The sequence below is a fragment of the Hermetia illucens genome, chromosome 3 (assembly GCF_905115235.1).
Source record: "Hermetia illucens chromosome 3, iHerIll2.2.curated.20191125, whole genome shotgun sequence".
Taxonomy (NCBI): Eukaryota; Metazoa; Arthropoda; class Insecta; order Diptera; family Stratiomyidae; genus Hermetia; species Hermetia illucens.
In genome coordinates, this window is record NC_051851.1 from 46,188,964 (window position 1) to 46,212,295 (window position 23,332).

At 40.5% G+C, this 23,332-nt stretch overlaps 1 protein-coding gene across 1 annotated transcript in view; it reads right to left on the reverse strand.

Moving 5' to 3' along the window:
- The window catches only part of LOC119652701 (neural cell adhesion molecule 1), a 351,966-nt gene that overhangs the window by 262,056 nt on the left and 66,578 nt on the right, over positions 1-23,332 (reverse strand). Inside the window, exon 2 of the mRNA XM_038056983.1 lies at positions 16,102-18,083. Coding sequence (XP_037912911.1) covers positions 16,102-16,234 — 133 coding nt within the window. The 5' untranslated portion in view covers positions 16,235-18,083. The remainder of the gene's footprint in view (positions 1-16,101; positions 18,084-23,332) is intronic.

A 23,332-nucleotide genomic window follows, 5' to 3' on the forward strand; every position in this document is an offset into this window, starting at 1 on the left:
CGCGCTCGCGCCCTGAAACTGTATGGAATCTGGGTGGTCTACACCATGACAGAAGGAAAGTTCATTGCGCTGATAGAGTAAGCAGAAAGTGGCGCAGATAGCAATAACTTTAGAAGGGTATACCGCATCAAAAAAAACTGCAATGTGGTCACAAAGTTTTCAATGGTCGCGTGAGGGTAACGGTCGGCAAATCATTCACACTGATCAGAAGCTGAAAAGGTTCAAGAACTGCTACTCCAAACAGAAAGGAAATCACCTCGGCCATTGATTTGACGGGCTCGCTTCACAACTATTTTTTTTTGGTCCTGCAATTTCTAGAGAGCTGCTTCTTCCATGAGAATCCTGGGAACCCGAGACCTTTCCCAGGGAATAGAAGAAGATGATAATCATGAAATCACGAAAATTTCGAAAAGCGCAGCTGTATTGGGTATGGTAATCTAATGGGTATCTGCGTGCTCCCTACTGTCGCAAAGAGTATACCTAAAATAATCCTGGAAAACATGAAGGAATATCTCGAAAGCTTTACCAACAGAGAGCAGGCTGGTTTCCCCTCTGGATCCTCATACACAGAATACACCAAAACTGTGCGCGTTAGATCTTTGCTTCACATTTTCTTCACCCATTTCGGGAAGACTTTCGAGACCGTTAACAGTGAGTGTATTTAGAGAGGTCTACGTGCCCCTTTGACGTAGAAGCTAATAGCTATTATCACAGCAACATATAATGAGACAAAATGTCACGTACTGTTCCAAATTGGGGGCTAAAGCCGAGTCCTGCAAGGTTGCATCTTTTCACCGATATTATTTCTTCTTCAACGAAGAACTTCGTCAGTGCACAGGTCAGTTACGCGTATTCGTGCTGATAAGAAAACTGAAGTGGCAATGGATAAGTTACGTAAGTCAGCGGAGGAGCTAAAGATCACTCCATCGATTCGTGGATGGTGTTATAAGATATTCGTGAAAAGGTTTCAGATCAAGTACAAGAAAGCATTAACATTCAGGTGGTTCAAGATACTTTTTACGATAGGAACCATAAATTTGGAGAACTTCAATCATTTTTCAGGCGTAGATGGTTCTTTATTTTATAATTATTTAATTTTGCTGATAATGAAACTTCTGAAGATCCAGGTCAAAAAATTAGTCGTTAACTGAACCTTTCTAAAACAAATTGATTGAAGTGGTTGATTTTGCGAAAAATGCATGTGTCGATGAATCACTGACATTACGGCCCCGCGGATATGAAAAGCCAAAATCAATATGGCTATAATGTAAGGGAGCAGAGTGACCCTGCCAACGTAGTCCTAAAATTTATGTCTGAACTTTTAGTTACCCTAGAAGGTCGATCAGTTACTACTACTACACAGTGTAGACCTGGATATTTTTATTTTAAGGGATGCACATATATCACACAAAAAAGGAGTTCGAAGCAGACCCTACCTAGAATGGAGCGATGGCGTAGGTCAGAATGAGTTGATGGACCTCTGCGCAAAGCGGGGTGTCCGGGGTTCCTTACTAAGCGGGCCAAGATCAGATACCGGCTGTTGATGATCGCATATATCACACACATATCCTTTGAGCTTGGCTCTATTTTTGCAAAGCATTCCCAGCTTATCGTGAAATCTTTCTAAAGGAGGTAGAATGCAAAAACCGTTTATGATCCGTTTCTGGATTGTGCGAACGACAATCAACGAAACATATCTAGTTCCCAAGAATACTCGTTTATTCTAATTTGAAGCTTCAAGCGATATCAGTTGGAAATTCTGGGCCTATGCGGAAAGAGATAGTAGGATTCTGGTCCTTTTCCTCTTTTCATACTTATCGCACTTTGCTTTTACCGTGGTAGAAAGTCAAGTGGTAATAGAAGGTAATTCGTCGTAGTGCCGGAGTATTGCTGACGACTACCATACAGTCTCTTCATTTGGGAGCCTGATTCTGACGGAATTTTCACTACGAGATTTCGGCCCTGATTGATGAGCATGATAATTGTATAGTGCTATGCACCAACCGAAACGTCCAATAAATTGGAGAAAAATACTTTCTACGAACAATTACATTCAGTTCAGGAGAAGCTTCCTTAAGGTGACATTGCAATGGTAAAGGGGGTGACCTGAATGCTGAATGTGGCCTCAGACGATAGGCTGCAGGGTTTTAGTGGCTATGGTTGTGGTGAAAGGGTTTGTAGATTTTTGCAAGTAACACGGCCTAGTCGTCGGCAGCACACTATTCGATTCGAGGAAATGCCACAAAGTCAGTGGGGTTTCTGCTGACAGGCATACAATCACATACAATCGAATTGCCCATCTCGCAATAGGTAGCAGAATCGGGAGTTTTGAATGTGCCCGGGTGCTAATAGCAGCCTCGAAAGAGACCATCACAGGATAGTCGCTTACCTTTGTTTGTGTGTTGCTATAGCAGAGCATCCATACCCCAAACTTACCGGTTGTATCCTCGCTTTGACAGTGGAAAACTTTTCCACCATTCTGTTGACGAGGGTAGGAAAAGCTACGGGAAAAAACAACGACACCGCTATCGTGTACAGTATCAGGAAAGAGCTTGCCAACGGTTACAAGCCTTTTGATGAAATTTTGAAATTTTGCCTTTTTTTAGTTAACATATTTTCAGAAATATGAAATGCAGTCTAAAATTTTGCAAAGTTTGTATTTAGTCATGCAAGCCGACATGGAGTTAGCTTTATACGAAATTTTAATCGAAATTAGAGCCGTTTTTATTATGCTGTCAATTTCATCGTCATTGAAATAATCATTCACTCTAAGAACCTTAATTCAATCCTCTGAAGTTCTATTGAACAAAGTCCTCGAAAAGCAGTGCTGGTATTTGCAAATATGTACGCCCATATGGATGTGTTGATCGTATATTTCAACGGGAAACACTTGTCACTTCCACTTCTGAACCCTAATTACCAGGAAAAGCATTTCAATATACCCTGCTCGTATGTCAAAAGAGTTTTCCACAAAAGTCTCTTGTAAGTCAGTAAAGAATTTATTTCGTGTTTTGAAATAAAAGCCACCAACATCTCGATCTCGATTTTCAAGATGGTTTACCATAGGAATAAGGAAGACATGCGGGCTTATGTATTTTAACGTACTTTTACACTTAGGTATGCTAACCAATAAGGGTGGTTTTCTGGAGTTTTCCTTTCTTTTGCTTTGCTATCAGAGAAAAAATCCTCACAATCGACAAATACGACGAAGGAACATGCAGAAGTACGAACGAATTCAAGTACTTTTCTCACGAACAAAGAACTAATTCAAGGAACCGGCAAGAAATATTTGCGTTATCTCCATGAAATCCTGTTGAGATGTTCTCCATCAAAAAAGCTTTTTTTGGCGAAATGTCACCTGAACATCCGTGGGTTTATCAGTATTTACGATTTAATGGGTTTTCATTGTCGTCTTATCATTAATTTTGTCGGATAATTCAGTTATTGCCTGCCACGTAAATTGAGTTAGCTTCCTCAAAATAATAATGGCAAAGTTACGTTCACATTTTCAACACATATGTATGGTTGATTTTAGTAGGATCACTAGGGCTGCCACTTTAGATATCAAAGATTCGAAATGAAGGTAAAGCCAGGAATATTTTGAATAATTTTTGTGTATAAACTGGTTGTGGGCCACTCTACAGTCACAATTTAACAGAGACTGTATCGTCTAAGATTAAACAAAAAAAAAAAATAATTCAGGCCTGCTTTTCCACATTTAACGTTTTAAGTGCTCCTCAGAAAGATTTGTTCGTGTTTTATTTCGGTTCTGGTTAAAACCTGAAACGCACCTGATATCGTTTGATATGATATGTACATCATATGTATATCATACGAAACTGTGGTAAGAAGATCTCGTGAATAAATGGTTCCCGAATTACTGTAAATGCAGTAATATAATAAAAATGTACACTTTATGATATTATGCGAATTTACGGGTACAAAGGTTACATAACCTTTTAAAAGCAAATCATCCGTTCAAAATCATTAAGGAATGGTACCTCTGCCTGAAGTACAACAATTCAAAATTACCCTGTAAGAATAGCAAATTAAATGTGACAGGACTTTCGGAAAGGATATTCTTCTAGATTGGAGAAGCTTCCCGGATGAAAAGCTGAAATAATGGCAAAAGGTAATATCAGAGTGTAATATTAATTATGCACTCTTTCAAGAAGTTTGTCTGCTGGTTGTCAATATATTTGTGAATGTGTTCAGCTATTTACAGAGTCAGACGGTTGTGGAACTATTGCCTAACATGTACAATATTCCTGGATTTTATCAATTTTTTGCAAGAATTGTTCTTCCAGGAAACATCTTATATATGTATGTATATGCAGCGTTTGCTCAACTGAAGGTAATGGTGCTTGAAATGGAGAAACATTAGAGTATCCTATGCTAGTGGTTAATGGGCTTATTTTCTTTACAGTCATTTGAATCATCCCAGGGGGTTACTATCGCAGAAGTCTTAGAACCATTCAAATATCCATGATTATGATGCTCCAGTTTTTATGGTTTAGCTGTTTAACTGATTTAGACTGGGAAAAAGATTTGTATGTAGATTTGGATAAATTTTCTAATGGACTAAGATAAATTGCGCAATTTATTAGATCGTTTGAGAATAAAGGATACTTTATATGCCAGGTGGTAGTAAAGAAATGGCGGAGTAGGAACCAGTTATTTTTTAATAAGACTTAATATTTTCAAATGAAATCAAGTAATTTACGGGTGGTGATCAATTCAGATCAATCTTGGTAACCCAGGATTTGATAATTCAAGTTTTGGTTCGTTATATGTGGAGAGGATTTCACCCTTTTTCTGATCGGAAGTTTCGAAACCTGTGTGCTACTGAAATGCCAAAAGAATTGTATCATCGTAGGAAGGACAAAAGCATGGATTCATTTATATAGTCACAAACCCAGATATGGATCCACCCTCAATTAAGAGACATATATGTACAGTGCCGTGGACCTTAGCATTGACACAGAAAAGGAGAACGCCCATAGCAAAGTTGGCAAAACAAATGACAATGAATTGTAGAATAGCCAGTTTTTTAATGAGCTTAGAAGTTGTCGTTAGAAGTACCTGATTTACGCTGAAGAATATCAGTGGGATTGCGTGGATATATTACTCCAGATTGGAAAACGTAAGAATGCGTAGGACACTAATATTGGCTTGAATCATGAAATTTCGAGCCACACAAGTTCGAGGAGTAAAAGAAAGAATACCCTGTGTCACACAAAGAACAACATGGACACGACATAGGATGAATACTTCCAAAACATGATAAAATCATAGCTTATGAAGTCTAACATTATCTGAAGAACTTTATCATTTGTACGACCATGAACATTTTTGAAAAACTGCCTAGTTATCGAAGGAAACAATGTTGAAATGTGTTTCAGCTCTTCCAGGATCGGATTGAAAGTTTAGGCTAAGCAATTATTGGAAAATTATTAGTATAATTTCTTCTATATACGAAAAACATTCCCTGCCTTTCAAGCAAATGCCAAAACTAAGACTGGCTTTGAAAAGAACCAATAAAGACCTTTCATTTGATACCTATATTCGATGAGAAAAAATGTTACACCCTACCTTTTGCAAGTTTGAGGACCACCCCAATCCTTAGGCTCAATGTAAAAAGATGTAGATCCCATAGCTTACATATGGATACCAATGATGACGGACTGCGGATTATTCAATTAGCAGTATCGCACGAAATGGTTGTTGGAAGTACCTGGTTTGCGCGGAAATCGGTTCACAATCATACGTGGGCCCCTGCAGACGTGACCACCTTCAACCAAATTGACCACGCGCTGATTGAACGCCACCACTTCTTGGCCTTGATGAATGTCAGAACATATAGGGTGAAAAATATTGACGCGGATCCCTATCTCAATGGCATTGTATTCCGGGCTCGAATTACAACATCACCTACAATCCCCTCTGACAATTAGGTGAGAGAGAATACTGAAGCCATTCACAACACAGCCCTAAGTAACACTTATAAAGGGCAAATGGATACCGGAATAACCGTAGCTAACAGATGTCCTGGAGATGAGGCATCAACAAGACCAAGGAGGTCTGTGAACTCGAGAAGTACAGGGAGCAACCGTACCAGGCGCGGAAGCTTTATCACAAGTCAGCAGGATGAAGCCCTATACACATCAATGCTCATGCTACCGAGGAAAAGAGGCAAATCTGATTTCCAGCACAATGGGAACATTGGAGCAATGGGTTGAGTATTTTTATGAACTGCTCAACAACCAAAATATCGACCAGTGGAAGGTCCAGCTAACTGAAGACGACGAACAAATACTGCCACCACCAAGTATAGGAGAAACAGTCCGTGCAATCCAGGGGCTTAAAAACCATGAGGGGCCGATGGAATTACAGCCGAATGGGTTAAATATGGAGGCAACCAACTACACCAAGGGGTTCATGAACTGACGCTCCAGGTGTGGGACAGCGAATCAATGCCTGACGACTGGCAACGAAGCATTATCTGTGTGTACATAAAAAGGGAGATATCACGCAGTGCAGTAATTATTGTAAGAAAAGAAGACGAGGCAGACCCTGCCTGAGATGGAGCGATGGCGTAAGCCAGAAAGCTAGATAGCTTTTGGGAATATCGAATTGGTGGACCTTGGCGCAAATGCAGGGTGTCTGGCAGGCCTAGACCAGGTACCGGTTGTTGCACCGTTGATGATGATCTTCAGAAATTCATAGGTCCACTTCGTTAGAGATGGCGCGAAGGATAAGTTGGTTTATGTTTGTTCCCTTTGTACTGGAAAATAGGAAGGCACAGGAAAATTGAAGTTTGCATATCTTTATGTCCGTCCTGTTTCTCTGTTTATAAAAGAGCGTCTCGATGTTTAGCGACTAAAAGGGGACATGGTTGGTTCACTGGTGGCAGTGGAATTTGCATCGTGATTTGACGTCGGATACCAGTCGAATGAGTACCTGAGTCAAATCAGGGTAATAATCTCGGGCGAGCGCAATGCTGACCACATTGCTTCCTAGTGTACCGTTACGGTCTTGAATGAAGTGCTCTAACACACTTCAAGGCCCTGATCCAATATGGATTGTTGCGCCAACGATTATTATTATTATAAGTTTGGGGCGGGATTTGTAGGTCATGCCTAATTAATTCCTGATACCTTAAGAGGAACACGGTTTAGAATGCAATCCATAATAGACTTATGTTTCTAGATAACAGCTCCTGGTCTATGAGAGTTCGGTTCCATGCGTTTAGTGGAGTCATAGATATTAGTTATAAATTTAGACATCCGTTCGGAATTCATCTTGTTTTCTTATTTCAGCACCTCAGATTCATGCATTCATGTATTCGAGAGGAAATCGATTATTTCCAGTTCACATAAAAATGAAAAAAAAAATTTTCTTCATTGTATATCCACTAGAGGAGCATCAGAGACCATATAAGTAGATAACAAGGTCCAAGGAGCTGGATTCTCTTCAGTGTGGATAGTCGAGGAGCTAAACGGGGAAAAACGAAATTAGACAAATCATAAAATACCTCTGCTCAAAAGGTGCCTGCGAAAGACTTAGTGAAAATATTGAGGAAATCTTCTCCTCCATATTTTCATAGTTGAACGCTAGGTCAAGGAGTTTAAGTTGAACAAAGCATCCACTAAAAATAACACCACAATAGACGCATATCAAAGTACCTCATTGCATAAAACCTGAAAAGCCGAAGATTCCTCGGCAGATGGGAGCGTGTCACTTAGGTAGCTAAAGTCATAGAGACAGGTTGCACATGAGAAAGCTCTCTGAGGCTTCGTTAACAAAACTATTAGCCAACGAACAAAGGAAACAAGTAGGGAAATCGGAAGCTGGACGCTTCAAGTACGAAAGGTTTTGTGTATTTCTTAGTACGTAGCACGTAATATATCCATATATTATGTGAGAGTATCCACTTTCGGGTGGTATTGACATTCATAGTCTTCAATTTTCAAAGACGCAACAAATTTGAGGTATTATAACTTTGTTAGTAATAGTGCGATTTCCACCAAACTTGGCAAGATCATGCTCTATACTATAGCCTATATCACTGCACTTCATGGTACTAGGATGAACCTAAAGAAGGTTTCCAACCAATTACAAAAAATTGTAGTAATATACTATTATTAACTTTATTTAAACAGATATCGCCATGGAAGGTATTTTGGAACCCAGGCACTATATAGTGGCAGCGTCCTGATTTTTTTCAGATTTTTCTGTTTGGTAGTTTCTGAGAATGGCCCCTTAAAGAAGTGATCACTTTCAACCCCCCGCGCTCCCCACACATCCAACGAATGTCAAAACTAAGATCGGCTTTGAAAAGTACTAACCAAGACCTTTAATTTGATACCCCACGTGACTATATTTGATGAAAAAAAATTTTACACCCCCCTTTTGCATGTATGGGGACCCCCCCCTTAAATTCGACGTAAAAGGATGTAATTCACTGTATGCGTGATCGTTCACAGTTCCCACCTTTCTACCAAATTTGGTGTCAATCGCTGCAACCGTCTCCGAGAAAAATGCGTGTGACGGACAGACAGACAGAAAGCGTGTGACGCGTCCATGCCTAGAAGGTGTTCATTCGCCAGTAGAAGACCAAACTACTGGTGGAATGATGAACTGACCGGCCTTCGATCAGCCTGCCACCGAGCCAGAAGAGTGGCTCAGAGGGCGGTAGGAAGAGTCGAACAAGGGCAAAAAGAGCGTGCCTATAAGGCAGCCCGCAAAAACCTCAAGCTCGTCATCCAGCGAAGCAAGAGGGAGTGCTTTAAGGAGCTCTCCTCAGAAGCGAACATAAACTCGTGGGGGAATGCCTACAGAATCGTGATGGGACGATTCAGAGGCCGTTCATCTCCGCAGATCACGTGTCCCACCCTCTTGCTAAAAATCATCCAGGGGTTATTCCCCCAGCAAGAGGAGAGCACCGACACATTCCAACCACCTCTGAATGTGGCGGCAATTCCGCCAGTCACCAGAGACGAGCTGTTGGATATCTGCGGTAGAATAGGAGACAATAAAGCGCCGGGCCTGGACGGAGTACCGAATAAGGCCCTTAAGCTTGCCGTGAAATCCAGATCGAACATGTTCGCTGAGTTGTTCGAAGCGTGCATGTCCGAGGGGATATTTCCAGTGGCATGGAAGCGGCAAAAGTTGGTACTTCTGCCTAAACCAGGTAAACCTCCAGGTGAACCATCCTCATATCGACCCATATGTCTCCTGGACACGGTGGGGAAAATGCTAGAGCGGGTAATCTATAATAGATTACTCCCGGTTGTTGAGAGCCAAGGCGGCCTTTCAGATAGGCAGTATGGGTTCCGAAAAGCCAGATCAACCATTGATGCCATCAAATTGGTTACTGGCTTGGCCGAAGATGCAATTCACGGAAACGGTAGTACCAGCAAATATTGCGTGGTAGTAACCCTGGATGTGAAAAGTGCATTCAATTCGGCCAATTGGAATCTAATACGGAAATCTTTAGCGAAGGTTGCTATTCCCGCCTATCTCGCTGCTATCGTCGATAGTTATTTAACTGAAAGGAGGCTCTGGTATGACACCGATGACGGACCTCAGGAGTACGTTGCTTCCGCGGGTGCCCCGCAGGGCTCCGTATTGGGTCCACTACTGTGGAACATGATGTACAACGATGTATTTAATCTTCCCCTTCCGGGGGAAGCCAGAGTGGTGGGTTACGCTGACGACATAGCGCTGGTTATTGTCGCAAAACATCTCGAAGATGCTGAGTTATACCCAAGTGAGGCAATCGGTGCTGTTAAAAGTTGGCTAAAGAGCTCTGATCTGACACTTGCGGAGGAAAAAACGGAAGCGGTCCTCATCACTAAGCGCCGGAAGAGAAATTACGCCTGTATTAGAATCGGGAATCATATCATCACTTCCAAGCCGACCATCAAATACTTGGGAGTGGTGATAGACAGGAAGCTCAGTTATAAGCAACACGTGCAGTATATTTGCGATAGATCGTCCACTGCTAGTATGACCCTGGCGAGGATGATGCCGAACGTGGGAGGGCCACGGCATACCTCTAGGTTGCTTATAGCCAGAGTGGTGACCTCAATCATGCTCTATGCAACCCCAGTTTGGAGGGAGGCGTTGTGGATGTCAGGGAACGCTACCAAACTGAGTTCAGTCTACAGGAGGACAGCCCTGGGGGTATGCTCTGCCTTCAGCACTGTCTCAGATGATGCAGCATTCGTCATCTCTGGAATGATGCCGATTAACATTTTGGCAGATGAGATACCGAACATATACAATGCAAAGCCAACCTCTTCCTCATCGCGGACGAAGAAGACTGAAAGGGAGAGATCCATAAATAGATGGCAAGAGCGGTGGGAACGCTCGGAAAAGGGCCGGTGGACGCACAGGCTCATTCCTGCCATCAAGGAGTGGTTGGAGAGACGAGACGGTGAGATTAATTATAATCTCACCCAGTTTCTCACGGGGCGCGGAGGATATCTCCAATACCTTCACAGATTTAAATTGGAGACCTCACCCGATTGTCCAAATTGCAATGGAGTCTTAGAGGACCCAGAGCATGTATTCTTCCACTGTCCAAGATTTGTGGAAGAAAGGAGGAATCTAGAGGAGACTCTAGGGGAGGTGGTGGTACCAGAAAATCTGGTGCCGAAAATGCTAGCACATAAAGAGAATTGAGGTGCGGTAAACTCCATGATCGCATCTATCCAAAATAAACTGCGAAAACCAGAGGAGAGGAGAAAAACGCGGTTACGTGCGCCACGCATAGAAGAAAGGTGACAAAGCTAGAGTGAGCTGACTCCGCCTCGTAATGTAATACCTTATGGTGGTTCCGCGTACAGGTCTGTAAATTCCAGAAATGAAGGAAATGCAGGGAGCAACCGTACTAGGATCGAAAGTTTTTCCAACAAGTCAGATATAAACAATTCGATGTTCATCCTGTCGGGCCAAAGAAGCAAATTTATGAAATCTATAAACAAATTAAAAACCGGAAACTCAGCGATTTGGGGATGAAAGGTTGTTTTATTTTTTTATGTAAGAATATTTAGATACACGATGGTTCCACTTATATATAGCTCGTACTGTACATTGAATATACCAGATATTCAATTCGATGATAGTAATAGAGAGTAGTAATTTTACGTTAAAGAGGCAAATTTGGCTTAGACAACTTTGTTAATAATGGTAACATTTGCAGCAAACTTTCCAGTAAGATGCTTCCTATTAAAGTCTATATTACAGCAAAATTTTGCGGATCCAAAATGTCTAACAAAGCGAAAACAACAAAAACACTAAATAGCGCGGATCAAATGGAAATAATAAGCACAGGAAAATACAGCCTGAAAATCACTGAAGACTTTTCTTACTTAGGATCGAAAATCATAACCGCCGCACCTTCATAAGATACCAATTATAGCGACAAAATTCGCACATGCTTGTCGGTTACAATGACTGCTCCCTTCCAAATGTCTCTCCGTCGGGTTGAGGATAAAATTGGGTTACAATGAGCTGTATGGGTGAGGATGATCCAGCCAGGAGAGTCTATAGGGGAAATATATGTAATAGAAAAAGAAAACGTGGCAGGCCCTGTCTTAGATGGAACGATATCAGAGGCAAGGACAGCAAACAGCTTTTAGGGGTATCGAATTGGTGAACCTCGTCCAAAACCGTGATGTTTGGAGTTCCTTACAAAGCCGACCAGATGGTGGTTTTTGCGCCATTGGTCATGATGATGGAAATTTGTGATCTACCGCATTTCAGTCGAATCTAGCGTATTACTTCCCCCAAGTAGCAAGATACAAAAGCAAATGAATGATTTCTTTGGTAGAAGGAGAACTAGGAGCCGTAATGTATTTTCTGTAGATATCAAAGATTTACTTGGGCTACCATAATCACAAGGTTTCTTTAACGCTTCTATGAAGTTCTGGCTAAATCTTTGTAATTTTTTTATGAATCTGAATACTGACAAATACAGTACCTATTTTTTCTTTCTTCACTTTTACCTATCCAGATTTTGTTATGCCCCTTTTCTCTCTATGTGCGTTGAACTCGATATCCTCCGGTTTTCACAATTTGTTTTCACTAGCACGTCTAATTTTAGACACTTTTTCTTTAGGCGTATTGACAAAAGATTTTCACGATAATAAGCCCTCCTTTTTTGACCTCTATGTCCAATCCTTTCCTCTAGTTCACTTCAAAATCCTTCTAATCAAGGGCGTTTTCTCGTTTTATCTATGGGTTTTGAAGATTTCAATCAGTTTTTTATACCAATTGGTTTTTTGTCTCGCTACTTCGCCTTTTATCTTTCAACAGTACCCGTTCCAGTTGTACAATGCACGTAAGCAATTTGAACGCGTATAAAGCGGAAGGCATCCATGCAAGGTGTTTTGGAGGTACCCTAGAAGATCTGGCTTGATAACTAGTTCGTACTATCGTCTTTTGTGAATATGACGGTACGACTATGGAAAATCTGCCCTTCTTGAGGCGCAACCTACCCATCTAATAATAAGAGTTATGGGTCTAGAAGATGAAAAAGAAAGTGATTAGAGGTTGAATTAACTATTTATAGCAGAAAAACTTGACTTTGTAGAGTGGGCTTGTCAAATGGGAGTATGGACCATAGTGATTTTAAGGTGCCATTTAAAAGGCTTTAAATCTTATTTTGTAAAAGATGTGGGATGGGTTTAAGCTTAGTGCGACGCCGAAATTTACTGCGAGTGGGAGAGGGAACGGGTTTCTGGATATTCTTCATAAAATGAGAAAAGCATTATGGAGACCACTGAGCCTTGTAGGAGATGCGAGTTCAATTGGTGTCAGGACAGGACAGTTGCTGCTAAATTTTTACTTGGGATTACCATTTTTTTATACTGCTACGAACGTTTTTAGCTCCGCCTGTATTATTTGCCGTTTTTCACGAATAAATGGATCGAATTTAACAACATTTTCAGAGTTAGGAGAACAGTGAACGAGAAGTATTTCGACTAGTTAACTTAATTCCTCGGAAGAATGACACTGAAGAGGACCGTGGGATTATGTCTACATAACAGGCATTTACGTTAAACCCTCCCTCCCCCCGACTTTCATGTCCTTGAAACTCGAATGCAGGTGTAAAATTACCATATTTTCAATATTCATCGCTCCAAACAATAGCATTTGAATCCTTGCATTGTATTTCCGAATATGCTGAAAAAATGTTTGGATTCCAAAGTAACTCTGGTAATATGGTGACAAACTCTTCTTGACAGTGCAACAACACACACCCATGCATTTCTTAATGAAACCTCAAAGCGCAACGATTTAAGCACTGTATATAAATTGGGTTAATCAGGACACTTCGATGCACTCTGAACTCGTAGTCTTCAGGGCAATTGAATAGTGCTTTATTGGGATCGATTACCAATCTCGAGCCTGCCGTAAGCGTTCAGCTTCACATCGCGTGTCTTACTCTTGGATAATTGCAGCAGCTATGTCGAATTGCGCTTTTCTCGAAGATTTGTTATTCGTACACCATATTGTTAAGATCTTTCGGCACTCAAGCTCAAACTTGAAGATTATTTCATCATTAATCCCGCTTCTCTCATGTTTCAGCAGCTCTTGAAATAGAGGCTCTGCTTCATTCTGTTTCCTGTGGTGAGTCTCGTTCTTCAGATGTTGGCTGACAGTTATCGTGCATGTCTGATTACCAACCTGAACTTCCAACGTTCAATTTTTTGGATGGGATTTTCCATAATTTTCAAAATGTTACCCCTATCCTTGCAAAGGGTGAAAACTGTATAGTAAAACAAAAGAAAATCCCCTCTCCACACCCGGTGAAAGGTTGCGCCGGTTGGTAAATCGAGGCCACTACTTTCCGGAGCTGAAGGGAGTGGCAGTACACGGGGCGATCTCCCACTTACAACCTGGCTTGCACATCAGTACGATAATTGCTATACCAAGAAGCTCATTAATTTGACAGAAATAACACCTTTTCGAGATGCGATAACTTTTGAAGGGGTGATGACTGTTAGAATTTTTCGAAGATGTTTGAAACAGGGGTTCTGCCTTCTGCGCATCCTCTTTATCCTCTCGCTTACGGGGTGTGGCGCTGTCAAACTAAACCTTACTGTGATCATGAAAAGTATTACCATTTGAAGCTCTATTGCTTTTTAAGGGAAGGTGACCGCTGTAAACCCGTTGAAAAAGGGCTTTACGAGAAAAAATCTCCCGCTTCCTCATTCATACTCCCCTTTCGGCCTGAGGGAATGGGGCTCAAAATTAAACCTTATGCTTTCGACATGAAAATAGTCCCAATTTGGTTCGCCATAACTTGTTAAACGAAGATGGCTATCGTAATTTTTTACGCAGGTTAGAGGAGGGACTTTCTTCTTCCTCTTACATAATCCTTAGATTCCTTCTCCTTAACGCGGTAGAGCTGAAAATTCAAATATTAGCGTGACGACATAAGAAAACCCGCTCTGAAAGGCCATATCTTTTTAGGGGGAGGTGGCTGCAGCGAAGTTTCATATGAATTGAAAGGAGGATCGCCCCTCTCCCCTACATAAACTTGTCACCCCCTATGAAGATGGGGTTGTAAATTCAACCTTCATCCAAATTTCCATGGCAATCGGATGAACGGTATAGACATTTATCTACTGCAACGCCATCTAGCGGCGAATTACAGCGATCTGAATGAAACTTAGTGGTCATATGGGACCTATCAAATTCCACCTATACAGTGAGTGACATAAGTTTACGTGGAGTTTAAATGGGGGTTTCCAACACATATAAAGAGAAGATGTAAATTTTTTTTTCCCGAATATAGTCATGTGGTGTATCATCTCGATTAGCGCTTCCTGAAACTGAAATTAGTTAAATGAAAATATGTCTCATGAATTGCAATTAATTTCAAGCAGGACTAGTATGGCATGCTTAATAGAAAGGCCTGTTCAGCTGGTTCATTGGAAGTCCAAGATAGTGTTCAAAGACAGTGGGCCCTTGATTTGATGGGCATGTCCTAAAACTATGCGAAATTCTGCAGTCACTGTTGCGTGAAGTTGCGGGCGGCACTGCTGTAACCTCTCCCCTCTTTTTGTTTGCTTTTAAGTAAGTAAGGATCACATTTAATGTTTCTTTAACTAGTTGACACAGCTAAATATCTCAATCGAGCACTAATCATTCAGTTATTCTATTCACTAGCGCTCTGGTTGTTAAAAGAGTCCATGACATTTTAGTTACACTGTCAAGTTCAAAGTGTTAGGGTGTAGGAGTTTTATACAATTTAATTTCGGTAATTGTATTATTGTTCATAAATAGCGCCAAGTCACGTTACCACACTTCATATGTAAAAGGGCAGCCATTCTTTGGTTGACTATTGTGGTGTCCCTTCGTAGTAATTCAGATAAATATTATGTAGGATTTTTTTTGTCAGCCTTAAAGATATCACCCTGGGATTGGGAAAATTCCACACACTTGGACAACGAACCAAAAGGTAATCGTTAGCAATACAGGCTGCATCATCGACTAAGGTGAGGTATGACCAATATTATAATGTAATACAAGCGTTATTCAATTACAAATAAATAGGTCAGAAGCAATTAGCTTCAGGTCACACTCCACAAATTTGTCAGATAATAAATAGTATAAATGGAAACTGTTTTGAATTTTATTTAACTATTTTTCCTCAGAAGTACAAGAAGCACTAAGTAATAGACGAATATCCAGCTGTGACGTAAAGGACCACGTTTTTACTCAAATCGCCGTTGCTTTATAACCCTCTCTGCTATTTTTCTGCATCCTAGCACTTATTTTTTAATTAATTATGAATACCATCATATTCCGCCTCGTTTGGGTGCTTCTGCTCCAATTATAGTTAATTATTCCTTTTTTACGATATCATGCAATAATAAAAACTTTAAAATGTAAAACTTCAAAGGTACATCATAATAAAACTTTAAAGTCTGCAAATGAAGAAATAAACGAACACGAGAAAGTCTTGAAAGGTATAAAATAGTGTGGATACAAAAACTTATATAAAATGAAACAGAAGAGAAAAAATGTGATAAACTGGAAGAGAGAAAAAGGTGATTTTAATTTTTCACAATTTTCACTTACCTCGACTGGAAATGGCAGCCTCAATTGCTGTCGGCAAAAGTCCAAGTTGGATGAGAAGACTAAAGCTAATTAGCAACAAAATGGGACAAGCCCGACTACGGCGGATTTCACTTCTAAACGTGACGGCGGTCATTTCTTTGCTATGTATAAATGTCTATTTTGTTAATTCTAGCCAACTTGAACCACTTTTACCGGTCGTCTCTCGAGTTTGCCCGATTTCCACTCACGTGCTGACTCTGCGAATTCTACGGAACACTTTTCCTGGCTTTTTTTTTATAGCGGTCGGTTTGAAGATTTAAGTTTAATAGTGTAGAAATATAAAGGTGGTTAAACTCTGGGCAAATGAATAGTAGCTTTTTTACTCAAACTTCCCGATGAAAAGAAAAGGGTTGGAGAAGGGCAAAAGTTTAGTGGATTATCTAGGTTAGCACTTTTTACGTTAAATCGCTATTGAGGTCAGTTGAATGGTGTGCTCATAAACCGTCGCTTTCTCGGTTACTATTTGCAGCAAGGACTTGTCTATAATATCTTGCGTAAATGTCCGGCAACAGGTCATTCCTACCATGCGCTGTATGAAAGACATAAACTATTTCAGTTGGAGTATTTACAAATAACTTGGGATCCCCCTCCTTTCGCACTCGATATCGAAATTTCAAATCACACCAAACTGGTGGGAATTCCTTTCAATAACGCAACGCCTACTGAACGGGTACTTAAATTAACACCTTTTACGGACGCGCCACCCTCTTTAATTTCTTTCACCTGTTCAATTCCCGCTAACGAACTCTCGAGGAAAATATGCAATCGGTCTTTTCATTTACCTATCGGAAAATTTATTCATTGCACACCAAATTACTACATTTAAAAAAATTAGCACAAAAGAAATGTATTCATTCCGCCTTTTTTATTACTTCCCTCTTTATTAGGGGAAAAAATTAACTTTGGAAACTCGGGATATGCCCATCAATTCAACGTGGTGTTTGAAGTTAACATAAGAGGGCATTGTTTATATTTTCAATTACCCTAGAGTAAATTGGGTCGTATTGTTTTCCAGGAGCACTTTGCCAAGCGAAACAAAATACAGGCAGCAGGTATGGCTGGCAGTCTGATAGGTAACGTGAAATTCCAACCTCACATCCCCCCAAATTGAATTGGATTTGACTTTCCTCCACTACTACGTGCTTAATTTATCATCTCGGTGAAAGCTCAGTGGGTTATCCGCATTATCCATGCATGTAAAGGGAATATGTTTCTATAGCGTTAACATATCCCTGAACTCGACTTGAAGTACTCGCACACATAGAGTTCGGAACCGCTTTGAACACCCTTGATTTTCACTCCCGCATATCATGCACTACTCGTTCCCGCATGGAAGGAAAGTTCATGTGTTTATTGTTTCTGTTTTATCACCGTTGAATATCGTATAATTCCCGGTGGTTGGTGAAGGGTTTGGTTAGTGGTTGCGTATTTTTCCACGTCCGCACGGTGGTACTCAGGTGCTCGATGCTATATATCTATTAATCTCTGACACCCCGGCTGGGCAAGGGTAACTTCCGCTTGACAATCAATTATACGAGGACAGCACACAATACTCCTTTTAGTAGACGCAGTGTCCCGTGTTTTTGATGGCGTCCTGATTTTAGGTTTACTGTAGTCGAAAAGCGTGTTATACCTGCAATTGTGCTACGCAAACAATATGTTGCATAATTCCGATGCAGTTTGAATGTCCTCAATACAAGTTTGGGTCGCTTTTATTGTCACAAAGTCTGTCAAGTTGTCGAAATGACAACACGTTCACAGTCCCATTCACTCTTTAAAACTTTACAGATGAAATCCTCTAAACTTTTCCTATGAATAGATTTGGGTGATGGTTGGAGGCGCCACACTTAATTTAATTAAATGTTGTCCTGGTTTCCAGCTGAACCAGCAGCACGAGCTGCTAAGTATGTATTTGCTGATGTCATCAGCAAGACGAAGTTAGCCTGTAAGAAAAAAAAAGAAAAAAATTCTGAAAAATCGTTCAGTTAATTGAATTACTTTTATGATGATTTTAGAAGGTTTGTTTGGCTTTCTCCCAGAGTTAGACAAACGGGTGGATTAGAGAAGCCAATATTAAGCTGAATTAATGGGTTTTATACAGGGCGGTCGTTAACACTATGAAGGCCGTTGTCGACGATAGGGAATTTCGTAAATGTTCTGTGTGGGATGTGTTTCATATGAAACACTTCTGTTGATTTAGCATATTTCAATTATTTGCATTATCCACAGAAAAGTTTATTTCTGTATAACAAAAGTTCATGGTCTATCCGCCTACCTGTCTGTCTACCTCCTACATCGTCTGCCAATCTCAACTCATAGCTTATTTATTCGGAAAAAAAAATACCAAAGGTCAAGAAATGAAGACTTTAAATGTAATAAACTAGATCTCCGGATGTATAAAAATAATAATTAAATAGTTACACAAAAAATCTAGGCGTCCACTCTTAAATTTCATTAAAAACCTTCCTGAAAGGGCAAATTTACATTAACCCTGTAACATATTCATATGAAAACGATTGCAATTCGCTGTTAACTGAAATAGTGTATTTCAAATCACTCCATAACCTAAGAAGCTGCAGGGGAGGTTTTTTTTCGAATATATGTCAGGCTAGAATATTTCGCCGGGACGACGCAGACTAGTGTCGATGAAGGTTTAAAGCTTTCGAGTAATAATCGCCGTCATTTTCAGTATGCGCACTACGTAGCCACGTAACCACACTCAGAGACTGAAAACTTTCATTTATGTATTATCTATATGCTCTTCAGCTCTCCCCTCGATTACTTGAGACGAGGGCACTTCTTCTCCACTGTTTTGCGTCAAGTGCCTCTGGGGAGACCCACTCGTCACCAGAAGTGCAATTGCCGCCCCTTCTTAATGTGTAACCTATCCAAACGCTATCACCACCAACCATCGAAACAGCAGTACGCATAATCCATCGACTTGGAAATCATTAAGTGGAATTACAGTCGGCCTGGTTAAATATGGGGGCGGCCAACTACACTGAACAGTTCAGAAACTGATACTCAAGGTGTGGAGCAGCTAATCAATGTCAGACGATTTTCAAAGAGTCATTGTCGGTCCTATAAATAACAAGTGGAGAAACCGGGAGCTGGACGCGTCAGATATGTAAGGTTTTGTGTATTTCTTTTATAAAGATATTTGAGTGTGCATTAGAGAATATCCACATTCAGCTGATATTGACATTCAAAGTCTTGAAATTGCAAAGGAGCAACAACTTTGACCTATGTTTGTTAGTAATACCGCGATTTCCACTAAACTTGGTAAGATTATGCTCCATATTATACCCTATATTGTTACAATCAATTAATTCGTGATGGTAGGGGGAACTTAGGGGTATTGCAGCCAATTACTAAAAATTAAGTAATATACTATCAACTAACTTTGTTTGAACAGATATTGGTATAGAGGGTACTTTGGAGCCTAGCCACCATATAGTGGCAACCTCTTGATTTTTTTTTCAGATTTTTCAGCAAATGTCAAAACTAATACCGTCTTCGGAAAATACTCATCGGGACTTTTCATGCGGCACCGAGCCTCACATTAGAGGAATTCACGTCATTGCTGGAGAAACTTTCCTTCAATATACGTCGCTACAATCCCAAAGTAATAGCCGGCGACTTCAACGCATGGGCAGAAGAATGGGAGGAGAATCAACGCAAGAGGATGAATATTGCTGCAGACATTCTCGTGTTTGAACGTGGTGCTTGCCAGCTCTATAGGGAGAATTTCAATCGGTGGTAGACCTCACCTTCGTCATTGATACTCTAATCAGAAACTTCCAGTGGGGTGTCAGCGAGGAGTACACACACATCATTTATCAGGCTATCATATTTCAAATCTCGAAAAGGAATATCATGAATCTATTCAAAAGAATAACAATGAGCTCGGTAACCAAGAAATTTAACGCAGAAATGTTCAAGGAGGTACTTCTGGAATATATATTGCTGTCGGGAAGCGCACAAAAAAAAGTTTCTTAGGTCGTGGAAAAATTGCAGCGGGTATGCAATGCCCCTATGCTTCGGTGTAGCACTTTCCGAAGACAAAATCCTACTTTCCGGTGGAATTCAGAAATTGCGGAATGCCGGAAAAAGTGCCTCAAAGCTAGGAGACGCATCAAGCGCAGAAGAAACCGACCTGAGTTCGAGGAGCTACACGTGCAATATAAAAATGAAAGGAAAAAATTGTAGCTATCACAAATTGCAAATCCAAACATTTCAAGCGGATGTGTACTGAAGCAGACTCTGACCCATGGGGTGCCGCATACAGGTTGGTGATGTCATCACTGAAAGGCGAGCGCTCCCCACCGATTACTTGTCCAAAGTCGTTGCAGAATATACTGAACACTCTCTTCCCAGTAGATGTGAAATGAACGGGTCTTCCTGTAGTATATTTAAATCCCGGCCAAGTTTCAGTAGTGGTAAATGAGGAGGTTCTAGACCCAGCGAAAAGATTGACTGAATAAAGGACTCCAGGACCAGATGAAATCCCTAATATTGCCCTGAAAGTAGCCGCCAAGACTGCGCCAAGTACGTTTGGCCGAGTTTTCACGGCATTCCTTGGGGAAGGAGAATTCTCCGAGCAATAGAAGCTACAAAAGCTCATACTCATTCCGAAGGTAGGTAAACCATTATGTGATCCCTCATATAGGCTGATATGTCTGGTCAATACCATTGGCAAACTATTTGAACATCTGATTGCCCCAGGTTCACCACGCACCGAAGAAGAATGAAAACGGTCGCATACAGGCTCTTAACACCCGAAAACATTGTGGAGTCCATGCTGGAGTCAACGGATGCTTGGAACAAGGTTGTAAAGGAACTGCAAGCTATTCACCAATAGTTTAGGCAAGAAGAACTACGACGAAAACAAGGAAGGGAAAGAACGATAATGAGATGATCCAGCCCAGCGACGCAATACTTTATAGGAGTTCCATGGGGAGAGTGAAATGAGAAAGAGGTGGTTTTAGTGAGTAAAAGTGTCACATAACTGCGTGGCAGGAGCTGGCAGGAGCTGGCAGTAGGTTTTGAAGCTTTACACTTTCTAACGCCGAAAAATAAAAAAAGACAGACAGCAAACCGATTTTATAAGGTTTTATTTTCAAAAAAACTTTGAAAAGGGAGTTATCTCCTAGTGCAGCAATTATAGAGTTACCATGTTGCTGAGTACCATCCATAAGATATAATAATAGGAAGTGAGACTCATTGAACCATTTGGTGCATCTTCGCGTTTATTTGTTCTCATCTGTGTATCGTCACGGATGCCGTGATTGCAAGAGCACGTATTTCGGTATATGATGGCAACATAGTTAGTTAGTCGAAGCCAAACACTTTATTTTGAAAAATCTATGAAAATCGCTATTTCGTGTTGTAGAAATCCCGAAAATGGTCGTAATGGTTATTTCGTGTTACCTTCTGTGTTTTTGTACATCAATAGTGGAAATATTATGTGTAAAATATCACCTCACAACTTTTGCTATGTTCGCGGAGAAATGTTTTGAAAAAAAGGAAATGTTTTCCGACGAATCAGTGTTGGAAGGGTATAAAGAATACTTCGGGTTTGCATATATACATCTGAATAAAACGTGGTACTTGCCGACGATCAAAAGGCGAAAAGAAATATTTCTCGTTTGTAAGAGCGATGCTATGGAAAGAGCCGATAAGCCATGAGACTGATTGTTATTTCTGTTTGACGTAACCAACAACCTTATGTCACCGTTCAACAATGTATTCAAATGTGCAGTCAGTGGCAAAGCCAGTGCCACATTCCGATTTGCTACTAAAACCAAAATGAGTAGTGGGAGGTCTTTCTTCAGGAATGAAACAGCAAAGAACGTCGGAAAGTGAGAGCCAATAAAGCGAAGGATCCGAAGCAAGTAAACCGCACTTGATGAGTCAGGCCAATCTGAATGATTTAGTCTGCGACCCTTATTTGTCGAAATCAAAATCAGAAGTCCTCGCATCTCGATTGCAACAGTAAGGGTATTTGTACTCTGAGACAAAGTTCATATCATGACTTGCCAAACCAAATTAATTACCATTAAGCTAGCAAAAGCTGCATTTATGAAACTGCATAAGAACCAAGGAGAACATTTTTAAAATTAATTAAAATTCAAAAACTAATTCGTGTTCTTAATTTACAATAGAGTTGCTATTTTTTATCTCATTTTGGTCCGGCTAGGCTCGAAATTATTTTTTCTTGGTTCAAAAAAAAAATTCAAAGTGGAGGAGGTACCCAAAAAATAATGCAAAACCAGAGGGAATTTAAGGAATCCACCTGAAAGATGGATATGCTCTGATTATTCCTGTTTTTCTCATTTATTCTTTATTATTTTCGTTTTCTGGTTTGAAATTGAAGCTAAATTCTTGTTGGTTTGAGACTTCCTCTTCATCGCCTTCTAATGAAGAGTATCCTCTGATAGAATGGCCTAAGGATACCAAGGAAGGGCGGAAACTTCAAAGGCCACCCTTCATTGCACACCTGAGGCAGGAAAAGTATCGATTGAGGCCGCAATCTGTCTTGGATCCTCCCTTTCGATTACGGCGCTCGTATCTGGGCTCTGTGTCCGTAGGCGATCCATTATTTTCTTTTTTTTATGCAATTTCGAGGTTTAACTTGCTGGTCTTTTGGTGGGCTCGTGCGAATTTTCAGACTCCAATGTGGACACGCGCATCGGTTAAAGGACACGTAAAATTTTGTTAAATGACACGTGAGGGATAATAGTGCTCAAAACCCCACCGCCTCCCACATTCCCAAGCTTGGTTAGCAAAGAGGTAAAAAACCGACCTGGATCGTGATGTCTGAAGTATTGGTGTCAAACGCTTCAACCTCATTTTAGACTTGATTATAAATTTTATGCCAAAGAGCAGGTGATGTGTTTTGAATTGATTTACTGGAAAATTACAAATGAATTCCCCACATCCCCCTTTTATTATATTAAACAAGGTTGCATTTAATGGGTTCATCAAGAGTGTTTATTTGGTTTGTAAACTTTCTGATAATGTATCACGTTTCAATTTAATATTCCCGAAGACAATGGAAGTTAACCCACGTTCTTGGCAATTTCTAGTAGTCGACGGAGATGTATTTGCTGATAGGGGAAACTGGTAGAGATGAGCTCTCTAATATTTACAATTTGTCCTTGAACAAGTTGTTGATTCTTATTGCACTATT